At 46.6% G+C, this 23,436-nt stretch overlaps 1 protein-coding gene across 7 annotated transcripts in view; it reads right to left on the bottom strand.

Annotated features, from left to right (window-relative positions):
• Nucleotides 1-436: 436 nt before the first annotated feature.
• ULK4 (unc-51 like kinase 4) overlaps nt 437-23,436 on the bottom strand; it is a 620,462-nt gene continuing 597,462 nt past the window's right edge. For 6 of the 7 annotated variants that reach the window (XM_037742908.1, XM_017540957.2, XM_017540958.2 and 3 more), the window contains 2 exons: nt 3,049-3,134; nt 441-645 (listed from right to left, as the gene is read on the bottom strand). In XM_037742908.1, the coding sequence (XP_037598836.1) occupies nt 582-645; nt 3,049-3,134 (150 nt within the window). In that variant the 3' untranslated portion in view covers nt 441-581. Of the gene's footprint in view, nt 646-3,048; nt 3,135-23,436 lie in introns of all 7 variants that reach the window. The other variant, XM_037742907.1, reaches the window with a different exon arrangement.

A 23,436-nucleotide genomic window follows, 5' to 3' on the forward strand; every position in this document is an offset into this window, starting at 1 on the left:
TTTTCACCATCTGTGCTGGTCAGTGAGTCTTACCCGTCCTCCCCAGAGTTCTTGGAATCAGTTTCTCCTGAAATGAACAAAGCCAGGCAGGTAAAGGGAGGAAGACAAGAGGTTCAGAGATTAGCTTCCAAAGGCTTGCTCTGGAGCTGGGTGGGAGAGCGTTCCCGCCTGGTCCTGCCCTTCTGCTCTTCCCGGCGGAGGAGAGGGGCTCACAGATGCCGGCAGGCTGAGGACCGTGCTTCTCATCACTGCTTCCTTACCACAGGCAGTGCCAGCCTTAGACGAGGCCCCCCTGGCCCACACACAGGGAAAGAACATTTCCAAGGACAGCTAACAAACCTGGGCTTCCCTGACGCATTCCACAGGAACCAAGGAAGTCGATTTGGAGTCGCTTTTCTGGGCCCTGGGGTTAGTGAGCACTTCGGCCAGCAGGTTTTGGGTGCAGCTGACTTTTATTAGGTACAAATACAGCTGTGGGGGATGCGGCAAAGGTGTCTGGGAGCCGACCTCACTTGTGCCTCTGAGGGCTGGGGCCACGGGGGGGTTCCTGCTGGGTGGGCTCCTGCTCGGTGCTCTCTCGCCTAGCGTCCAACAGCTTGGAGGATTTCCAGGGCCAAGGGAGCCGCCATGCTGTCGGGAAGTGAACTGTGAGAAAAACCAAAATAGGAACACTTACAAGGCATCTCTAAGGTAAAATACACCCCTTCAAAGGGGCCAGCCTCTTCTGCACCTGAGTATTTGATGGACCAGCCACAGCGTGCTCTTGGGAGGCTGAGGCAGAAAAGCCTGGCCCACAGTCCCGGTGGGGCTCAGAACTGGCCATGCCACCACCCCCGAGCTATTTCTGAGCTCCCAGCCCTGGCCACCACTCACGATCTGAGCCATCTCTGCCAGAAACACTGCCCCTGAGCCACTGAGCCATAGGCAGCCAGACTCCACCAGGCCTGGGGCCCTCATGGGCCTGCCCAGCTCCCGCCTGGAGCGGCCTGTGTGTGCCAGACCCACCCCACGCATGAAGCCTCCTGCTCCGCTGTCCCTTCCAGCCAATCAGCCAGGAGCTTTCTTACTCTTGTAAGCGTGACTGCAATTAAGAGCTTAACATGGGAACTTTGTTACTGCAGCAAATGGAGACACATTTAAACCTGTCTAACCACCGTTAGCAAAGACAAGACTGACACCAGCAACCCTGGAAGTGTACAATTAGCTTGTGGCATACTCTTGACTGCACAGAAATACAGCTGTTACCACATAAATGGCTGGGGGGGGGGGGCACTGCATAAAAGACATGGGTGGCAGTGGGACGGGCCGACCCGGAGACCGTGCCATGCATTCCTGCTCTGGTCATCAAAGCCCCTGTGGGACAGCAGGAATCCGTTTGAACTTGGCCCGCCCCTGGCTGACGCAGGCTGGACTAGTACGGCCATGCTGCCCACCCGCACAAAGCAGGCCCGGTGAGGCTGGCAAGGAGGGCAGAAACTGCTGGCAGAGCAGTGCTGGGGCTGAGGGCAACGCCATCCGCTCATTCTTGGCCAACAAGAAAACCATTTCTGGTTAGGCCATCTGAACGAAGGCCAAACGAGACCCCTTTGGAGGAGCAGCTTCCCACCCAACACAAGATCTGCCTGCTGTAGACATTTCGACGCTGTAGTGCACAGAACTGAGCGTGGGGTGACAGACCACCGCCTCCCGGAGCACTGAACTTTGTTTTGACACATTTGGTCCAAATTGGGGTCCAGCATGAGGATGTGCCATTTTTGGCCAAAAGGCAGTTGGGGGTCCCTACTAGGAGGCGTCCCACAGTGCAGGTGCCTGTAGAGCGACCGGGCTCTCTCCAGCTGCTGCCACACTGCACTCTCTGTGGCTCTCTCTGTGGCCTCTTCAGCGTAAGTCTGTCTAGGTGGCTTCATAATGGCATTTTGCACAAGGCCAGGATCTGATGGCATGTGCTCACAGGAGGCCCGTAGGCCAGTCCCGGGGTCGCCGTCCACGCCTTACATGGTAGGGGCTCAGCAAGGTGCAAAGGGGCCCTTGACAGCAAAGTCCGTCTCTCCTGCTCCTCACCTCACGGCAAGTCATGAAGAACTTACTTGTATGGTCTACACTGAAGAGGAAAGGGGTAGGTTACCCTCCCCCCGGCCCCAATCCAGGATTAAGTGAAAAAGGCTGGTTACAACTGAGCCTTCTCTGCAAACTCACCTTCTTAGCCACACTTCAGCCACTTATTTTTCTTCAAATTAATAACAAACCCAAAGTACACCAGGAAGCAGATTTCACAGAAACATGTAGTTCTAAAAACAGAATCTGCCAGGAAATGGGAGGAGCATTCCAGGTCCAGTGAAGGTCAGGGACCCCGTAAGAGGCGGGTCCTCCCCAGGGTGGGGAACGCTCCACTGAGCGCAGGCTCTCTGCAGGCTGGCTGGGATACCACCTCCTGCGTTCACAGCGTGTACCATGCTCCTGGGTGACAGGCCTATTCGGTCTGTTCTAGACACACTGGACAGCCACGGTGGGAGGCTGGCCTAGCCCCATGCTGTCTGCAGCTGGTGTTGAATACTCGGTTCCGTGTGGGGCTCTGAGCTGCCGGCTGGGGTTGCAGAGCAGGCTAAGCTGTCACGGCTGCCCCAGCCCTGCCTGGGCCTTGAGTCCTCCGCCAGGCAGTGATGAGGACGCCCGGCTGGTGCTGATGGCGCACGTGTGCACAGCCCAGGGCTGCCTTTCTCATGTGTTCCTTGCACCTCCCACTTGGTCATCCACTCGACCTCCTGGGTGCCTCAACGTGGGGTGCAGTTTTCGCTGGCCGGACTCAGACTTTCTCTCCGCCTGCGATCCCTGTGCCCCCACCTTCCCCACCGTGACGGGATTCCCAGTGGGTGGAGGGGTAGAGCTTCCCTTCCCACAAGGGCAAGGGTCTTGGTGGACAGCGATGGGCCGGAAGGCGCTGGTCCCTGGTGTGGAGGGACATGGGTGGGGGAGCGGGGAAAGGAACGGCTGAGAGTGTGCTGACCTGGGGTGACCACACTGATCCACGGATCCTCCCGGCCCACTTACCCAGGCCCGGGGGCCAGCCGCTCCAGGGCCTGCAGGAGGCTGTCCGCGTTCTTGAGGCTCTCCAAGTGCTTCTCATTGGAGGTGACCTATAGGCACGGGAGGGCGAAGACAGTGGTCAGCGGATGTGTCCCTGACTCGGGCCCTGTTGCTGGGCACCCAGAGTGTCAGGTCTGCATGGTGCCCTGGCTGCCTGAGGCATCGGCGGGTGTCCCTGAGCTTGTCTGTAACCCCCTGTGCCTACCCTCCCCCAAAGAGTGCTGCTGACCAAGGGGAGAGAGGCAGGACCCCGCCTGGGGAAGGCACAGGCGTCTGCTGGGGCAGGAGAAGGCCAGTTCGGGGCAGGGTGCCTCCCGTGGATCTCAGGGAAAGAACCCCAGAACCTGAACTTTCCAGTTAAAGCAAAACTCCGTTGTCTGTGCTGGGGTTGGGAGGCCTGACCAGCAGCTGCGAATGCTCTGTTTCACATGGGCAAAAGGATGCCCAGAAGGTGCCTGGGGACCTGGGGGAGAGGCACAAGTAACTCAACCCCAGGAAGTGTGCCCACGCTAATCGCCGCAGTCCCGGGAGGAAAACACTTGGGCGTCCCTGACTCTGTAGCACCCATTTGCAGAATCATAAACTCTCGGGGCTGGAAGAGGCTCAGGTGGGGATTTGTCCAACTCTGGCACCCAGAGACCTCACAATTCAGCCCCTCTGTAAAATGAGTCCATGTCCCGAAAGGCACAGAGAGAAGGCTGTGGTTCTACTAATGGACTTGTTCTTCTGAATTCACCGTGGCCTCCCACTGTTTCTTCGTTAACATTTCTTGTAATAAACACTTGTATGGCACTTCATATTTCAGAAGCCTGCTTCCTGTGTGTCAACTCATTTATTCTTCTCAACAGCCTACCTTACAAGGTAAGAATAGGTCATGTTTTATTCACGAGGTAACCAAGGCTTAGTGAAATTAAGGGGCTGCTACGGGAGTCCACATGAAACCAGATTCTCCCCGCCACGAAGCTGGAACCAGGATGGCTTCAGCTGACTTTGATCATAGCAACCAAGGCTGGATTATTGTCTCCTTAGATCTGAAGAGGCTGAGCATTTTTTTTTTTTTTTTTTTTTTTTTTTGGGAGACGGAGTCTCTCTCTGTCACCCAGGCTGGAGTGCAGTGGCGTGATCTCAGCTCACTGCAACCTCCGCCTCCAGGGTTCAAGCAATTCTCCTGCCTCAGCCTCTTGAGTAGCTGGGATTATAGGCAGGTGCCACCAAGCCTGGCTGATTTTTGTATTTTTAGTAGAGATGGGTTTTCACCGTGTTGGCCAGGCTGGTCTCAAACTCCTGACTTCGTGATCTCCCTGCCTCAGCTCCCAAAGTGCTGGGATTACAGGCAGAGCCACCACACCTGGCCTTGAGGCTGAACAATTTTTAACCAATCAATCATGATAGAGAGGTCACGGGGTAACTAAACCTTAACATGAACTCTGGATTACATATGAATGCATTCACACATACACTGAGATCCTCTCCCACTTCCTGAGTGTGCCGGCAAACAGCTGCCGGTTCAACTGCATCAGGTGTGATTTCTGCAAAGATTTACACCTCAGAAGAGCTGCATGTAAATTTGTTCTAAAATTGCACCCAACTTGATGTGTTCAAAAGGTTCAAAAGGCTTAAAAACGTCAGCTGTAGTTCAATTATGTCTGAAGTATACACAAACTTGCGCTGAAGGTACACTCCACATCAGGGGTCTTCAGCGAAGATTCCCACCTGATTTTTCTCAGAGCTGCCTCAAACAGATCAGCTGACTGCACCCATGCTCACTGCCCCCGACCAGCCCTGCCATGAGACTGTGTGCAGAGGCTGCGCTCCAAGGAAATCACCCACAAGTGGCAAATACATGGCAAGACCACTTCCACCCACAAGGCTGGTTAGAAGGTGCAAACAGAAAACTACAGTGACAGTCACGTTATCAAAGGAAGAGCCCAAAACAGTATCACGTGCAGCTGACAAAGACAGACATAAACAAAGCCAACTGAAAACTATATGGTTTGGCCAATTACCTGACTCTTCTTAATAACATCAGCTGTTGTTCTGTATATAAGGATGAGTTAATTCGAAAATAAAGATTTAAAAGTATATCAATCAGAGGTTCCAGTTCTGGGTAAGACAGAGAAAACACATGACACTCTTTCTCTGGATGCAACTATCAAACATGAACAAAATCCACAGCATGGCTATTTGAGAACATGGAAAAGCAAACAGCAATAGGAAAATAGGAGAGGACACTGAATTCAAAGCATCACCAAACTGGCAGTGAGTTTATTTACCACTTCTTTCTCAGCCTGCATGCAACAAACACAAACCCCAAATGTTCTAGGAGACACTCAGCTTGAGGAATGGAGCAGGAAAATCCCCAAAACCCTACAGAGTAGATGAAACACCCCCCCAAGATGTTTTTAGCCCTTTTTTTCTCCATCCTCGTGTTCCAGGCCATTCTGTGATGGCAGCGGTGGCAGTGGTGGCAGAGGTGGCAGCAGCAGTAGCCAGCAAGAAGAGCCACCAGCCAGAACTCTGTTCTCTCTCTGTTCTCCTAGTGTTTGGCCTGGATATGGCACAATCATGGAACTTTAGGCCAGACAGAAAATGAGAAGCCCAGGGAACCAGAAAGTACTGGGAAGAGAATGAATCAAGAAGAGCCTGAGGAAGGCACTCCATAAAACGGTTTGTGAACTCCTGGCCTCACCCCCAACCTGTGTATTCATGGAACTGATCCCAATAGCATGCCGCCGACTTGAAGAACTGAGGTAACAGATATATCTCTACCCACATCCCAGACTGACCCCTGGGGAGGGACACACCAGACAGATGCACATAGCACTGCAAAGCCTTTGAAACTAATATGATGCTGAAATTACAATTCCAACCTGCAGCCTAAACCTAACCAGCATGAGAGCTTGCTAAAACAAAAATATCAATTTTCTCTGTAGTATTTAACAAGACAGAGCCTCATAATATAATATTTTAAATGACCAGGATATGATTCAAAATTACTTGGCAAAAGCAACCATAAAATCTCAGCTGACATGAAAAAAGACAACAGAGGACAACAAATAAAATGACGCATGTTGGAGTTATCTGACAAAGACTTCAAACTGCTATTAAAAAATGCTAAAAACAATCAATCACTAACACTCTTGAAACAAGTATTACAGTAGAATGTATCAGTAAAAAAGGAGAAGTTATAAAGAAGAACCAAATAATAATTTTATAACTAAAAACACAATAACCAAAATTTAAAGTCCTGGCCAAGCACGGTGGCTCAAACCTGTAATCCCAGCATTTTGGGAGGCTGAGGCGGGTAGATCACAAGGTCAGGAGATCAAGACCATCCTGGCCAACATGATGAAACCCCATCTGTACTGAAAACATAAAAATTAGCCAGTCGTGGTGGCGTGCACCTGTAGTCTCGGCTACTCAGGAGGCTAAGGCAGGAGAATTGTTTGAACCTGGGAGGTGAAGGTTGCAGTGAGCTAAAATCACGCCATTGCATTCCAGCCTGAGCAAAAAGCCTGAGACTCCATCTCAAAAAAAAAAAAAAAAAAAATTTAAGGTTCTCACTAGATGGACTCAGTAGCAGAATGGAGACAGCAGGAGGAATGAGTCAGTAAACTTGAAGATAGATCAGTAGAAATTATCCAATCTCAGCAGCACAGACTGGAAAAAAAAAAAAAGACTGAGAACACAAATGAACAGCACTTCAGGGACCTATGAGACAATAACAAGAAGTTTGTATCACTGGAGTTCCAGAATGAGAGGACAGAGAATAAACTAAAACAACTGCAAAGTGTGCTGAAAGAAAGCAATCTACAGATTCAAGAAACAGCATAAACCCCAAACAAGATAAACCCAAAGAAATGCACATCCAAACCCATCAAAATCAAACCTGCTGCAGGCAAAGGATCTTGAAAGGAGGCAGAAAAAAAAATGGATACATTACCTATAGGGTAACAATAATGTGAATTACTGTGAATTTCTCATCTGAAACTACTGAAGGCAGAAGATTTTAAGGTGCTAAACACATGAAATACCAAACGAGTTATAAACCTAGAAGATATTCAGAAACGATATCATGGTTTCAAAATATTATTTAGGAATGAAGGTAAAATACAGGCATTCTCAGATGAATGAAAACTAATAGAAGCAGAGCTGCTCTAAAAAATTTACTAAAGGAAATTCTTCAGAGAGAAAGGAACTAATCCAGAAGGAAACCTGAAACATCAAGAATGAAGGAAGAGCAACAAAAATGGTAAGTATAACAGGATATTATCTTTCTTTAAAAGCTGTTTGACTATAGAAAAAAATACATATTGTATTGATGGAGGTTTCAATGTATGCAGTTGTAATATATAAGACAGCTGGAACATAAGATGGGGGAGGGCAAAGGAACCTACATGGTGGTAAGGCTTTTATGTTCCATTTGAAGGAGTAAAATATTGTCATATGTAGACTCTGAAAGGTTAAGTATAACTCTAAGGGCAACCACTTTAAAAAATTACACAAAGAGATGTGGTAAAAAGAAAACACCCACAATAGATAAATTAAAATTTAATATTAAAAATGTTCAAATAGTGGAAAGAAAGCAGGAAAAGGAAAAGTGAGAAAATAAAAGCACTGCACCTAATTAGAAATCAAATAGAAAGGCAGACCAAGTCACAACACACCAAGAATTACATTACATGTAAATGGTCTAAATGCAGCAAGGAAGAAAGTTCCTGGATGATTTTTAGAAATGACTCAACCATATATTGTCTGTAAGAATCCTAATTCAAATATAATGAGATACTGGTTTAAAGCAAGAGGATGAAAAACAATACCATGCACACATTAATCGAAAGAAAGCTACAGTCTCTACAGTAATGTCAGCCAAAGCAGACTTCACAGCAAAGAAAATAACCAGGGATGTATTTTGATTAAAGGGTTTTATAACCAAGTAGACATAACAATAAATGTGTATACATCTAACAAAAGAAATTACACATACACAAAGCAAAAACTGATACAACTGAAAAGGAAAACAGACAAATCCACAATCATAGTTGGAAATTTCAAAACTCCTCTCATGATAGGAAATAGGATGAGGAGACAAAAATCAGCAAAGATGCAGAAAAACTGAGGAACCCCGTCCGCCACCTGGATCCTATTAACATATGTAGATTACTGAATCTGTCAACAACAGCGTTCATTGTTCGTATTGCAAGAATCCAGGAATACTTACCAATGTATACAGTATTCCATGTCATAAAACATATCTTAACACACTAACACATTTAAAACCACCAAAATCATATAAAATGTATTATCTGACCATAATGGAATTAAACTGGAAATTAATAACCAAGATAACAAGAATATTTATAGTCACTTGGAATTAAACAGCACACTCCTAAATAATCCAGGGGTTAAAGAGGACATTCCAATAAAAATTAGAAAACAATCTTAGCTGAATGAAAATGACCTTGATACAACATGTCAACATCTGGAAGGGGCTAAAGCAGTGCTTAGAGGGAAATTTATAGTACTAAATACTTATTTTAGGAAAAAAGAAATGTTCCAAATCAATAATTTAAGGTTCTGCATCAAGAAACTAGGAAAAAACGGCTGGGTGCGGTGGCTCACGCCTATAATCCCAGCACTTTGGGAGGCCGAGGAGGGCAGATCATTTGAGGTCAGGAGATTGAGACCAGCCTGGCCAACATGGTGAAACCCTGTCTCTACTAAAAATACAAAAACTAGCCAGGTGTGGTGGCAGGCACCTGTAATCCCAGCTACTCAGGAGGCTGAGGCAGGAGAATTGCTTGAACCCAGGAGGCAGAGGTTGCAGTGAGCAGAGATTGTGCCACTGCACTCCAGCCTGGGCAACAGAGCGAGATTCCATCTCCAAAAAAAAAAAAAAACAAACAAACCAAAAAAAAAAAAAAAAAGAAAGAAAGAAACTAGGAAAAAAGAAGCAAAACAAACACAAACTGGGAAGAAATCAAGAGCAGAAATCAAGAGAACTGTGGTAAATGTAGGCCCTAAAATATCAATACTTACATTAAATGTAGATTTACCAAATGCCCCAAGTAAAAAATTAAGATTTCAAGCTTTATATAAACAAAATAAAATACATCTCATATATAATTATATGCATCGATAACATAAATTATAGCTATATACACACATACATAACTACAACACTTTCTATATAAGTTATATGTATATTACTTATGAGAAACATATTTTAAATATAAGGGCCCCAAGACCAGGTGTGGGGGCTCACATCTGTAATCCCAGCACTCTGGGAGGCTGAGGCGGGCAGATCACCTGAGGTCAGGGGTTTGAGACCAGCCTGCCTAACATGGAGAAACCCCATTTCTACTAAAAATACAAAAAATTAGCCAGGTGTGGTGGCACACGCGTGTAATCCCAGCTATTTGGGAGGCTAAGGCAGGAGAATCGCTTGAACCCAAGAGGCTGCAGTAAGCCAAGATTGCACCAGTGCACTTCAGCTTGGGTAACAAGAGTGAAACTCCATCTCAAAAAATAAAAATAAAAAATATATAAAAATTATATAATTTTAATACATATAAAAAATGTATATACAGCACCAAACAGTTGAAGGTTAAAGAATGGAAAAAGACATGACATGCTAACAGTAACCCAAGAAAGTTGGCATAGCGAACACCAGATAAAGCAGACTTTAAGGCAGTAATCATAATGAGAGATAAGGAAGGATATTTCATATTTATAAGAAAATAAATTGGCCAGGAAGATACAGCAATTCTAAATTTCTATGCTCATAATCACAGCCTCAAAATGCATCAAACAAACAACAGTGACAGAATCAAAGTGAGAATTAGATAAACCCACAATCATGGGGAGACAGTTTTCGGTCTCTTCCAGCAATGTGCATACAAAAACCAGAGGGGAGACAGAGTACCAGAACTGACCTAACTGACATAGACAAGAAATTCACCTAAAAGCTGCAGAATACATACTCTTTTCAAGCGCATATGGAAAATTTCCAAAATGTACCACCTGCTGGGTCGTAATCCAAGTTCTGACAAATTTCAAATCTGAGAAAATATGTCAATATTTTAAACAATTCAAAATAAACAATTTCAAATCTGATAAAGTATATCAGGATTTGTATGATAAACTATAAAATGCCGATGAAGGAAAATAAAGAAATGGCTATACTATGTTCAAGGATTGGAGGGCTGAATATAATAAAGATTTCTCCCAAAATATAGGTCTAATGAAATTCCTTCAAAATATGAGCAGGAATCTTTTTAATGTAGAACAACTAAGTCTATTACTTCTTGACCTTTTGGCTAAGATCAAATGAAGAATAACTGACTCCAAAATTTTCATGGAAAGGCAAAGGAGCCAGAAGAGCTAAAATAATTTTGAAAGAGCAGAATAAAGTTTAAGGAGCCATACTACCCAACTTTAAGAGGTTCTACATGATCACGGCAGCCCTCACGGTGTGTACTGGCAGAAGGTCAGACACAGACAATGGAATAGACAAGGGCGCCCAGAAACAGAACTGCACAAATATTGTTAAAATTTTGACAAAGGTGCAAAGTAAATTCAAGGAGGGAAGAATGGTGTTTTGAACAAGCAGTGCTGGAACAAATGGATGTGCGCATATACGTACACCTCAACCTAGACACATTTTACATCTTATGTAAAACGTAGTTTTAAGTGGATGATGGATCTAAATATAAAATGTAAAGCTAGATAACTTCTAGAAGAAAATATAGAAGAAATTCTGTGACCTTGGGTTTGGTGATGAGTTTTTAACATAAAAACATAATCCCATAAAAATTATAAATTGGACTTTATCAACATTAAAAACTTTATTTTTTGAAAACACTGATAATGAAAACATAAGCCACAGAGGTGGAGAAAATATTTGCAACTTACATATCTGATAAAGGACTTGTATCAAGAACATGAAAGTAACTCTTTAACAAAATTTCTTTCTTTTTTTTTTTAACAGGGTCTCACTCTGTTGCCCAGGCTGGAGCGCAGCGGTGTGGTGACAGCTCACTGTAGCCTCGTACTCCTGGGCTCAAGTGATCTTCTTGCCTTGGCCTCTCAATTCTCACCTTGGCTGGGATTACAGACGTGAGCCACCACGCCTGGCCAAAAAGAACTCTTCACATTCAATAATAAAAGGACAACCAGCCTAGTTTTTAAAATGAGTTAAAAATCTGAATAGACACATCACCAAGGAAGACATGTGGGTGGCAAACGAGAAAAGGTAACAACATCGTTTGTCATTAGGGAAATGCACACTGAAACTGCAGTGCAATAGCACTGCATACCTATTAGAATGGCTGAAATTCATAAAACTGACAGTAACAATGTTGATGCATAATAATAGCCATTCTCATTTATTGCTGGTGTGAATGCAAAACGGAACAGGGCTTTGGAAGATAATGTGGCAATTTCTTATAAAACTACACATACGGGCCAGGCTCAGTGGCAAACACCTGTAATCCCGACAGTTTGGGAGGCTAAGGCTGGTGAATCACTTGAGGCCAAGAGTTCAAGACCAGCTGCAGCAACAAAGTGAGACCTTGTCGCTACAAAAAAATAAATAAGGCCAGGCACGATGGCTCACACCTGTAATCCCAGCACTTTGGGAGGCCGAGGTAGGCGGATCACCTAAGGTCAGGAGTTTGAGACCAATCTGGCCAACATGGTGAAACCCCATCTCTACTAAAAATACAAAAATTAGCTGGGCAGGGTGACAGGTGTCTGTAATTCCAGCTATTCAGGAATCGCTTGAGCCTGGGAGGTAGAGGTTGCCATGAGCCAAAATCGTGCCACTGCACTCCAGCTTGGACAACAGAGTGAGACTTCATCTCTAAATAAATGAATAAATAATAAATAATAATTAGCTGGGTGTGGCGGTGTAGACCTGTGGTCCCAGCTACTTGGGAGGCTGAAGTGGGGGTAACTGCTTGAGCCTGGGAGGTCAAGGCTTCGGTGAGACTTCATCAAGCCGCTGCACTCCAGTCTGGGTGACAGAGCAAGACCATGTCTCAAAAAAAAAATTAAACATAGCCCTACCGTATAGCCGAACAACTGTACTCTTGGATATTTATCCAAGTGAACTGAAAATTTATGTCCACACAAAAACCCGTGTTCAAAATCCTTCACACTTTTATTCATAAGCACTAAAATGTAGATGGAACCACGTTGTCCTTCCACAGCGAAATGGAGAAGCCAGGAAACCACGTGTGCATCGCTTGAAGATAATCAATCAGCAGAGTCTGGGTTGGCTTTAGAGTGAGATATTAGCAAAAATAAGTCTGAGTAATTTTTGAAAAATTATGTGACCTTCAGTTTGGTGACGAGTTTGCTAAATTATTGTAAACCATGACACCAAGCCGTTTTCTATAGCTGGTAATGCCCGTGATATGAGGATTTCAAGTGGTTCTGAAATGAATGATCCTTGGGAGGGGGCTTCCAGCTCCCAGAGCTGCGTGTCCTCTTAGGCCACGGAAGGTTATAAACTGAGATGGGAACCAGCCTTCTTTTAGAAACAGAGATTCCACTGTATCTACCGGACTGTGTGGCCTTTACACTTCTATTTTCTCAGTACTTACATTTTCTTCAAAAACCAAATTATGGGTCTACCCAAAAGTCATCCTGCCCACTCCTCTTATAGCTACCTAAGCAGAGAATGTTCTGGGCAAACTGAAACCCACAAAGAAATCTCTCCATTTTGAAGGAATTAGGAGTAAACGTGACCCTTGTCCACTGTGGTGCCGAATTCATGACTAAGAGACTATCGGAGAGCTTATCCTGGCTGTGGTTACAGAAGTCACGAAAAGGTACTGCAGTGAGTCTAAGAAAACAGCGTGAAGCGTGTAAGCTCAATACCTTCTACCCGAAGGTACTCTTCGCATTGCTCGCGGTCAGTTAGCCAAGACAGGCAAAAGGAATTTTATTTTGCAATAATGTACTACAGCAGAGGTTCCAGGACTTCCGAGTCCATGAGTGGATTTCAGTATTTCAAAACATCGAATAGCAGCATCCATTTCCCAGAAACAAAGTCACGCCGGCCTCACACTTCTCCGCTTTCTGATGAAAATGCGTCAGCCAAGTCTGGAGCGCTAGTCCTTATCTCATGCTGCTGCGACATCTGCCTGGGTAACCAAATGGCTAAAATCCATCAAAATGGAAACGTGGATTATACTAAATACAGAAAGTTCACCTGGTGGACAGGTATTGTTCAAAACATGGGTCTTTAAAGGAAAAATCATACAGGAATTTGCAATTTGAGCTCAGAATGAAGATAAACTTGGAAAGACAATTCCTGTATATCTGTTGTAAAAAAATATATATATACGTACATATATATATAATCAGTTAACACACTTTTGGTAAACACATAATTTTATGCACCCTCTGCTACGGTCACTTTAACACTGCACTGTGTCAATCCAGCATTTGCCCAAACACTGAGAGGAGGTGTTAGTGTCCTGCAGAATCATCCTCAAATTCCCCGCCAGGCTCAGGAATTGTAAGGCAGTGGCCTTCTACACAGCACCCTGCAGGACAGACTTCGGGCTGGCTCTTCTCTGGATTTCCACTTCCCCAAATGCAGACTAGCAAGGGAGCCATCGCATACCCCCGACAATGGCAGGAACCTGCAGCTGGCAGCCTCTTGAGTTCGCAGGAGAGGTTGAGAGAACAGAGAAAACAATGGTGTGTCCCAGGCCACGTGGCCGGTGAGGGACAAGGCCAGGCCTGTGCTGATCCTCCTCATCGAAGGCCTCAAAAAACACGCAAACCAGAATTCTCTATTTTCCATCGCCACTGGCACGTCGGGGATTGATGCTCACCAACATTTCTGCTCACAGCACCCTCCTCCTAAAGCTCGTCAGAGGCTCCCGTGCCGGCTTCTGTACTCGCACCTGTTTTCTGGAGTGGGGAGGCATGTGGCTGTAGCTGGGTCAGGTCCGGGCAGGCTGCAGTGCTTTGTTAATGAGTGAGCGTCGAATTCGTCTGTATCTGCAGTGATCTTGAACGTGTGTGGCAAAGGGAAGTCAAGTTAACTTCAGCTTTCTAATCATGAGTTCCTCTCAACAGGCCCGGGCAGCGCTGGCATCAGGAGATGGGGCGGACGCCGCGGGACGGCCCAGGTGCTGCTTGCTGCTTGTTATTACAGACACACGCTTCACACAGGGGAGGATTATTTTAATTCCGTGGCCCTCAGATCTCATAAATACAAGTAAAAACAAGCAGGTAACTGTGACAACTTTACTTCAGAGAGTTTACATTTCAAAAATAACCCCTTCGTTCTGTTCTCTTAGCGTATACTTTGCCTTCTCTTCAGCTGGGTTTTCAGGCCACGTCAAAGCCACCTTATCCCACCTGCACGTGGAGACAGGCACCCCCTTGCCACCTGACGCCAGGACAGAGTCTGGAGGAGAACCTCTCGTGGGTGTGATGCAATCCAGCAGGCCCGCCTTCACTCTCTGCTGTTGCAGTGTGCATTCTGGGTCCTTCCAGAAACGTCTTGGGCTGCTGCCAGGGTCCTACCTTTCGTATTCAGATTAAAGCAAGACTACATTAGCACATCCTGCTCTGCGTCCAGGCCCGTGCACATCTTCCGTGCAGTGCTGAGTGCGCTGAGGCCGGATGGCCTCCAGCTGCCTCACAGCATCTGTGCCTTCCCTGGGGTCCATTCCGAAACTTCTCGTGCCTCAGCAAAAGCAAGTGAGGCCCGTTCTGTCCAGGGTTACTGAGCAGGGCATGGTCTGAGAGAGATCAAGAGGTGTCCCTGAGGACACCTGTCAGTGCACCTGCTGATCACCAAGGGTAAGGGGGTAACTGCTGGAGCTCAAAGGAAGAGGTGGACCCAGTCACAAAGCCTTGCTCACCTAGATTTAACCCAGTTCCCCAAGAATGAGGTTCTCTGGAGGGTGACGGAGACATTGCACTAAACGCCTGGAGCAGTGCCACAGCATAAGCAACGCCATGATTCTGTCCAGGAGGCCGGCAGCGTGGGGCAGCCTTTCGCCGTCGGCATGAGGCACAGCTTAGCCCTCGTCCAGGAGGCCCCGGCGTACTGAGGCCTGAGAAGTGCCGGCATCTGGAATGCCGGTTCCTCACGGTGAAGGAAGCTGGGAGAGGAGAGGAGGAAAATGGCAGATGACCTCTGTTCAGCGGCACCAATGAGTCGCCACGTGGTGAACTCCAGACAAGCCAGGGCATTAGGAGACATGTGGGGGCAAAGTCGACAGAACCCAGATTTCAGGCAGACACCGCCGGGCTTCACTTTTACCTACAGGATTAAATGGGTCCAAAAGCCTTGGAGTAAAAATGGCTTGAGACTGGCGGCAAGAAAGGAAACTAACATTCCTGAGCATCTACTATATTCAGGGAGGTAAGTGCTTTCAAACATGTTATTTTCCTCTTGACAACCTGAAAAACAAGTATCAACTACGCTCACTTCACAGAGGAGGAAACGAAGGCTGGGCGGACTCGGTGGAGAGGTGAGCCGGCAGGTGGCGGCTGGGTGGGCATGCCGAGTAAGCCACGCATTGACCACCCTCTTGCAGGACCCCTTCTGAGGGAACGGGGGTCTGCCTCCTTCACCATACGAAACAGAACTCCTGAGATTCCCGTCAGAAACAAAGTAACTCAAGTACGCTTCAAAGAGGAGGAGAAAAGGAGCTTCCACAATGGGCATCGCCGTTCCAGTCTCAGATTCAGAAGGGGATGGGTTCATCGACGATTGTTAGCAATCTCTTCAACAGATTCTACGAGATGAGCCTTTTATCTTTCCGTAAGTTTTAAGATATGGTGAAACTGTTACCTCTGTGAGTGAAGTCTTCAGCCTCCCCCGAAACTCATGTTACAGCTGGAAGAAACAGTCAGTCAGTTACAGGGCCGTGATTTCTGCCCTTAATGACACGCTCTAGTGGGCAAAAACACTGCTGCGACAGTGGATCCACAGCGTGGGAGGGAGACCCGATCGCCACGGGCCTCAGAGAAGCCACCATGAAGAACTCCAGAGGCATCAAGCTGGGATTTATAAGGCAGGACAGAAGGCCTCAGGGACGCCGGGACACGACAGGTCCAGGTGGCCAGGCCTGGAGAGCAGAGGCAGGGCTGACACTGCAGAATCCTCAGCCTGGGCTGGGCACCGAGCCTCAGTCAGGGGGGCTGGTAAGGGACCATCTCAGACCCAGGCCACGGGGGGCCACGGCCAGCCAACGTGTGAAGCCGAGGTGGCCAGCTCTCAGAATGATGTGCGTGCTTCCTCGGACAGGGTCAGCCACCTCTGTGAGATGCATCCTCACCTCGGGCTCCTGCTGAGCACGAGTCAGCGCCAGGCTGAGCAGGGAGGGGCACCACGCAAGCAGTCACTCGCTCTGTCCTTCAAACTTCACCTTGCACTTCTGTGGCTCTCTAATGAAACATTAGGGGCCGCTGAAATTCCTTCAACTTGATAGAATTAGGAGGAAAATAAAATGGAAAATTAAAGCACATCTGGTTTACATTATTAAAGCCGTCAGGTACCAATTAATCAAAATTTAGGCCTGCCATTGACTGCCGCACAGCTGAAAATTCCCATGCGGGCTGTTATTTTTGTTGAGGGACTTGATCAAATACCAACTCCGTTTGGAAACATTTCATAATGACCATTTTGAGAAAACAGCGCCTTTGCCAGATCTCACCCTTCCCTCCCTAAAGGCAGGGATACAGCTTCGAGGACACTGTTTGCAAAGCCTTTGAGACTCTGGCTCCAGAAGGGAATCATCATGAAATCTGTGGGTTTTTACCTCACAGAGACAGGTCAGCTAACCCAAAAGCATCCGTTCTGCACAGCTTGGTGGTGACAAGTATCTACGTGTGTGGTGGGGTTGGAAGACTCCCAGGAGGCGTCTGCTGGCCCACCCCTTCCCGCCCCCCCGCCCGCTCTGGGTGAATCAGAGGACCACACAGGACCCAGCAGAACGTGTCTGCACAGGAAATAACTTCCTGGCTAAGTGTCAAATCAGCCTTGAGATAAAATTAACTGAAGCAAGGCCTCCCAGGCCTCCAAGGGCAACATCAAAGAGCCGGGATGTTCCTCTCTCAAAGGCTTTGACAGGCTGAGTGGACCAACCTCCTCAGGCCTCTGTTCTTCATCCTGTGGACAGACCCAGCTGGGGCAGCAGCAGCTACAGGGGTAGGACAGGGTTCGGGCCCTGGGCTCAGAGGAGCTGTGACCACCATGTAGCAATCACTCCGCTGGGCAACCTTGGACAGGAGCAGGAGAGCTCTGGTCCAATGGAGTCTGTAACGGGTGAAGCTAAGATTCTAGAAAAGCCTCAGGCTGGCCGCAGTCTCTGCCTACACACTCTTTGCAGAGCAGAGAAGGAACGCACGAGGAGAGGCCTCACAGAGTCAAGGTCACTGAGACCAAGAGAGGCTCCCTAGCAGTCCAGATGAGCTGCCACGGGGAATTGCAGGCACAGGCGGTTTGGTTGCAAGCAGGCTGGACTTTGTCATTGCTTCTTTGCATTTTTCTTGATGGCTCATAATACAAGGTTAGGTTTCTTGGAAGCCTAAGAATGCTTTCCAAAAAGGCTGTTTTCAGATGGGTTAGGGTGGAAAGAGCATAAACAGCTCACAAGCGCTTCATGAACCCCCCGTTCGAATGCAAAGGCGTTCTTAGGAGGCTTTCATTGAATAAAGGCAGGAAAAGAAATGGAGACCAAGAAAACGATTTCAACAGAGGGGTGAAGGGGCGACTCCTGTTCTTCCTTCTAACTGAAGTGCTTCTCCAAACAGCCCCCTTTACTTCCAGGCTCCCCTAAAACCACTTCGCTAGGAGCCGACTTACATGGAGCAAAAGCACTGCTGGAGAGCACGGCCAGCTCTGTGGCTTCTGAGTGGAAAATGTCACCCTCTTGCCAGCTACCCACGTGCCAGGTGTGCGTGTGGGTAACTGTGTGTCTGTGGGGGTGAAGGGGTGGGGTTAAGGCTTTCACTTTCTTTTTAGCTTTTATTTTTCAAAAACATTTTGAGTTCCGGGATACACGTGCAGAGCGTGCATTTCATTACATAAGCATACACGTGCCGCGGTGGTCTGCTGCAGCTTCTGACCCATCCTCTAAGTTCCCTCCCTTCCCCGCCACCCCCAGCAGGCCCCAGTGTGTCATGCTCCGCTCCCTGCGTCCATGTGGTCTCATTGTTCCCTCCCACTTATGAGTGAGAACATGTGGTGTTTGGTTTTCTGTTCCTGTTAGTTTGCTGAGGATGTTGACTTCCAACTTCCTCCATGTCCCTGCAAAGGACATGATCTCATTCCTTTCTATGGCTGCATAGTATTCCATGGTGTATATGTGCCACATTTTCCTTACCCAGTCTATCACTGGTGGGCGTTTGGGTTGGTTCCATGACTTTGCTATTGTAAATAGTGCTGTAAGGAACATACGTGTGCATGTGTCTTTACAGTACAATGATTATTTCTTTGGGTGTATACCCAGTAATGGGATTGCTGGGTCAAACGGTATTTCTGGTTCTAGGTCCTTTAAAACTTACCTTAGACAGACTCATTCACCCTGAAATAGAGGACATGGTGGATTGCAAAAGGCGTGAGCTGTAAATACCTTACCATTACAAACTCTGTGTGACGCTTAGAACCTAATTTGACAACAGCCACAGTGGAAAGCACTTCCCGTGCACTTCTGCCCACACCAGATCAATATGAGTCCTGCTGCTACTCTGGTTTACAGATGAGGAAACTGCCACCCCAGGAGGCGAAGGGACTAGCCATGGTCTCCCCGACTTCGAATCTCGATCTCAACCATCAAAGGACACTAAGGATGAAGGAGTCAGGAGCTGTAGCTGAGGTGTCTGCTGCATTGAGAGAGCCCGTGACATCGGAGTCCAGCTGCGGCTGCGCTCCATCCAGTGGCTTCACGGCACGGCTTACTACTTTATGTTTGTGTTTTCCGACTGGGGGTGATTTTGACCCCCAGGAGACATTTGGCAATGTCTGGAAACACTTTTGGAGGTCACAACTGGGGTTAAGGGGAGGTGGACTGGCATCTAGTAGGCAGAGCCAGAAATGCTGCTATACATTCCACACTGCACAGGACGGTTCCTATAATTATAAAAGAACTATCGACTCACAGTGTCACTAGTGCTGAGGCTGAGAGGCCCTAGGCTAGGCCATCAGATCCCTGCTGAGTCAGACTGCATCTCTTTCTCATGTTATACCAGGATGCCTTTCTTTGGAAGGTTACTAACCGCCCCCTCACCAGACTACACGCCCTTCTTTTCCTCTCTCCTGACGTTGGACTCCCGGACCAGTCTTTCCTCCAACACATAATAAATACTCTTACTTCTGCAGTACTGGGTCAGTGGCTATCACTTGGTGACCTCCTGTCCCAGGGTGAACTGTGCTTCAGGGTCCTTCCGGGCTGCCCAAGGTAGAGAGGCTCTGGCAGAGTAGCCTTAAATGCCTCATATTTGGCCGGGCGTGGTGGTTCACACCTGTAATCCCAGCACTTTGGGAGGCCGAGGCAGGTGGATCATTTGTGGTCAGGAGTTCGAGAGCAGCCTGGCCAACATGGCTAAACCCTGTCTCTACTAAAAATACAAAAGTTAGCTGGGCATGGTAGTATGTGCCAGTAGTCCCAGCTACTCAGGAGGCTGCGGCAGGAGAATTGCTTGAACCCGGGAGGCAGAGGTTGCAGTGAGCTGAGATTGCACCACTGCACTCTGTCCTGGCGCCTGGTGACGGAGTGAGACTCTTGTCTCAAAAAAAAATTCCTACACTCCATTATCTTCCCAGAAAGTAAAGACGCAGCTCTTCAGATGAAGGCTTTCCACACAGCTGCCACAGGGCCAGCAAGAAGCGGCCTTCGGATGCAGCTCACAATGGCCAGCCCCTCAGAGGCTCCCTGGACCAAGGGCTCACTGGCCACGCTGACCCAAACCAACCCAGAAGAGAGACTGCATAGCCTGACTGACTGGTACACACTTGTCACCAGGTATGACCCACTTGAGAATGTGAACCCAGCTTTATCACACGCTCTGAAGTTAGCTCCGTATGAGTTTTAGAGCCTAACGGGGTTCTGGCCAAAAGGTATGTGATGAGCAGGACGATTTCGTGCTCAGGGAATAATCATTCACAAGTGTCCCCTGCAAATGGATAATTCCATCTACCCCCATGAACTTCACTACTGATTTTAATGCAAATCCACGAAAGGCATACAGTTCCCGACGGTAGAAATGTGACACGTTACTCAGCATGTCCTTGAACGGGCCCTCCTAGAAGCAGAGACCTGGCCTGGGGAAGAACATGAGCTCCAGGAATTGAAGGTCCTGTACAAACGCACAGTCTTCCAGCATCTGAACGAGGCGGCAGAACGCAGCATGGTCCAAGGGCTCCCTTAGCTGAGGGCATTAGGAGGCCACAGTCCACTTCACCCCATTACAAAATGGTGCCATCAATCAATTCTACCATGATGACATATTTTGGTTCATGATAACGAAACATGAGTTAAGGTCATAAGGATTCTAAAATTGTTTTTATGAAATACAATATATAAAGATGCAAACTTATAAAAAATAAATTATACAGATTATCCACAAAAGAGAAGGACCTTCATAGAATCCTTATAAACATTACAATCTCAATAGTACAAACTTAAAGTTATCCAAGTTGTAAACATTTGGTTTTACCATTTCTTATAAAGTTAAATTACCTAACGAAGAGAAGCGTACAATAAAGTGCTCGCGCGTGACTGGTTAAAGGGCGCTGGGGAAAATCCTTAACTCTTCGGAGACTCACCTTTGCTGCCCTTAGTACTTAGTACCTTTAGTTTGAAGGTGCAGTGAAAATGAACTGGTAGGTATGAAAATTATAGACTGTTTTCTATATAAGTTGGAGTATACATGTATCATATTAGGACAAATATACACACACAACATAAACGCACATATACAGCCTAAGATAATGACAAGCGAAGTTGTTAGCTAAAGGTGGGGGTCAAGAGATGACGCAGAGAAAAAAAGCGTTCTGTCACACGAAATAAAAACTACCTGCTCAAACACGAGGCCTGGAGTCCAGGGAAAAGAGGCGGCGACATGGCACAGTCGGGGGGGAAGGACACAAGGCCCTCAAAAGGAGAGTCTGACAGCGGGGACTGCATAGTCACACTAAGTACTTAGTCCGTCATGCCTGACCCAGCCGGGGGTCTGCGATCTTGACGAAGCCCTGACTGGCCCCACGTACGTCCACAGCTGGCCACCCTTCTCCCCGTGGGCCCCAGAGAATTGTTCCGCACATCTGGGGGTCTTGGTCCTTGGAGTCAGTAAGTGGAAACAAAGATCTCAAGCCCTTTCCCTTTTCTGTCTGTGCCTTTAGTTTTTGTTGTTTTTCTCTGAGTATGTAAGTGGTAAGGGAGGAACTGCCATTTTAAACTTCAACCTTCTGGATACCAGGTGGCCTCAGAGGCACATTCGGTTAGTAGCTGGTAACCGTAAGAGCTGACAAGTGTTGAGTGCCTGCTGTATGCCAGGTACCGTTCTGAGAACTTAGAAATGAATCAGCTCATTTAAGCGTCTGTTAAATACGACTAATGCCCTCACTGTATATGAGGGGATTGTGGCAGGAAGGTTAAGTTTCCAAAGAAATCATTACAAATCTTACATAGACCAATTACAATTCAAATCCTGTAAAATGACAAAGCCTTGGAGTACATTTTTTTTACTTCTATTTATTCATTCATTCACCGGCGATATTATAATAACCTTTTTTCTAAATATAACCATCTTTCTAAATTCTTTCTTTAAAGATATACTATTCACATTGTATGTTGTTTTACCTACTTGTCGGGCTTATCAAACTGTGTTTTCTATAATTTTCTATGTCTTTCTCACGTTCTACTCTGTCTTAATATACTAATTGTAATAGTTTTATTGAAGTTTAACTGACATACAGTAAACTATACAATTTGCTAAGTTTGAATATGTGTATACAGTGGTGAAACCACCACCACATCCAGAGAGTGACTATATCCACCATCCCCACAGTCTCCTCACACCCATGTGTGCCCCCTTCCCTTCTCCCCACACCCAACTCCGCCTTCCAGGTACCCGCTGATTTACTTGCTGTCATACGCTACTTTGCATATCCCAAAACTTTGTGTAAATGGAATCATACCGTTTATATTCTTCTGTGGCTTCTCTCACAAACCGTAATTATTTTGAGATTCACCCATATTATAGCATGTATCAATAATTCATTTTTATTGCTGAGTAGTGCTATATTGTTTGGATATATCACGGTTTGTCTGATCCCCTGTCGACATTTGGACTGTTTCCAGATTTGGGCTATTATAAACAAGGCTACTAGGAACTCTCATAGTTTATACTGAGAACATCATGGGTGTGTAGTTGCCATTTCTGATGCTTCTCATTCCTTTGGGCAGATCCAGATTTCTTAGTTTATTTTTTGGGATGGAGTCTCCCTTTGTCACCCAGGCTGGAGTGCAGTGGCACAATCTTGGCTCACTGCAACCTCTGCCTCTCAGGTTCAAGTGATTCTTGTGCCTCAGCCTCCCAAGTAGCTGGAATTGCAGGCATATGCCATGTCACCTGGCTAACTTTTAAATTTTTAGTAGAGATGGCTTTTACCACATTGGCCAGGCTGGTCTTGAACAACTGACCTCAAGTGATCCACCTGCCTTGGCCTCCCAAAGTGCTGGGGTTACAGGCATGAGCCACTGTGCCCAGTCCCAGATTTTAATTTGGTATCATCTTCCTTCTGCCTGAAGGGCCTCTTGCAGTACCAGTCTGCTGGCAAACATCATTTTACCTTCTGTATATCTGAACATGTCTTTTGTTGCTTTCAACTTTGAAAGTTGTTTTTTTTTTTTTTTTTTTGGCTGGAAATAAAATTCTAGGTTGACAGTTCCCCCCTTCAGTAAAGACGCCGCTTCCTTGTATTCCCACCTGCACTGTTTATAAGAATGCGCCATTACCCTTTGCTCCACATGTAAAGCTTCCTGTTCCTCTGGCTCCTTTGAAGATTTTCTCTTTACTACTGGTTTGGAGCAACTTGATTGTGATATGCCTTGGTGTATTTTTCTTTATGTTTTCAGTGCTTGAGGTTCATTGACTATATTGCATCTACGGGTTTGTAGTTTCATGAAATTTAGAAAATTTAGAGCATTTTTCCTTCAAATGTGTTCGCGGCCCTCCTCCATCTCCCCTTTTTTGTTGACGCCAATCACACACATATTAGGCCACTGAAAGTTATCCAATGGTTATGTCTATTTATTTCTGTGTTTCATTTTGGGTAGCTTCTATATGTTCAAACTCAGTAACTTTTCT

This window comes from Cebus imitator, unplaced genomic scaffold (genome assembly GCF_001604975.1).
Source record: "Cebus imitator isolate Cc_AM_T3 unplaced genomic scaffold, Cebus_imitator-1.0 Scaffold129, whole genome shotgun sequence".
NCBI classification, from domain to species: Eukaryota; Metazoa; Chordata; class Mammalia; order Primates; family Cebidae; genus Cebus; species Cebus imitator.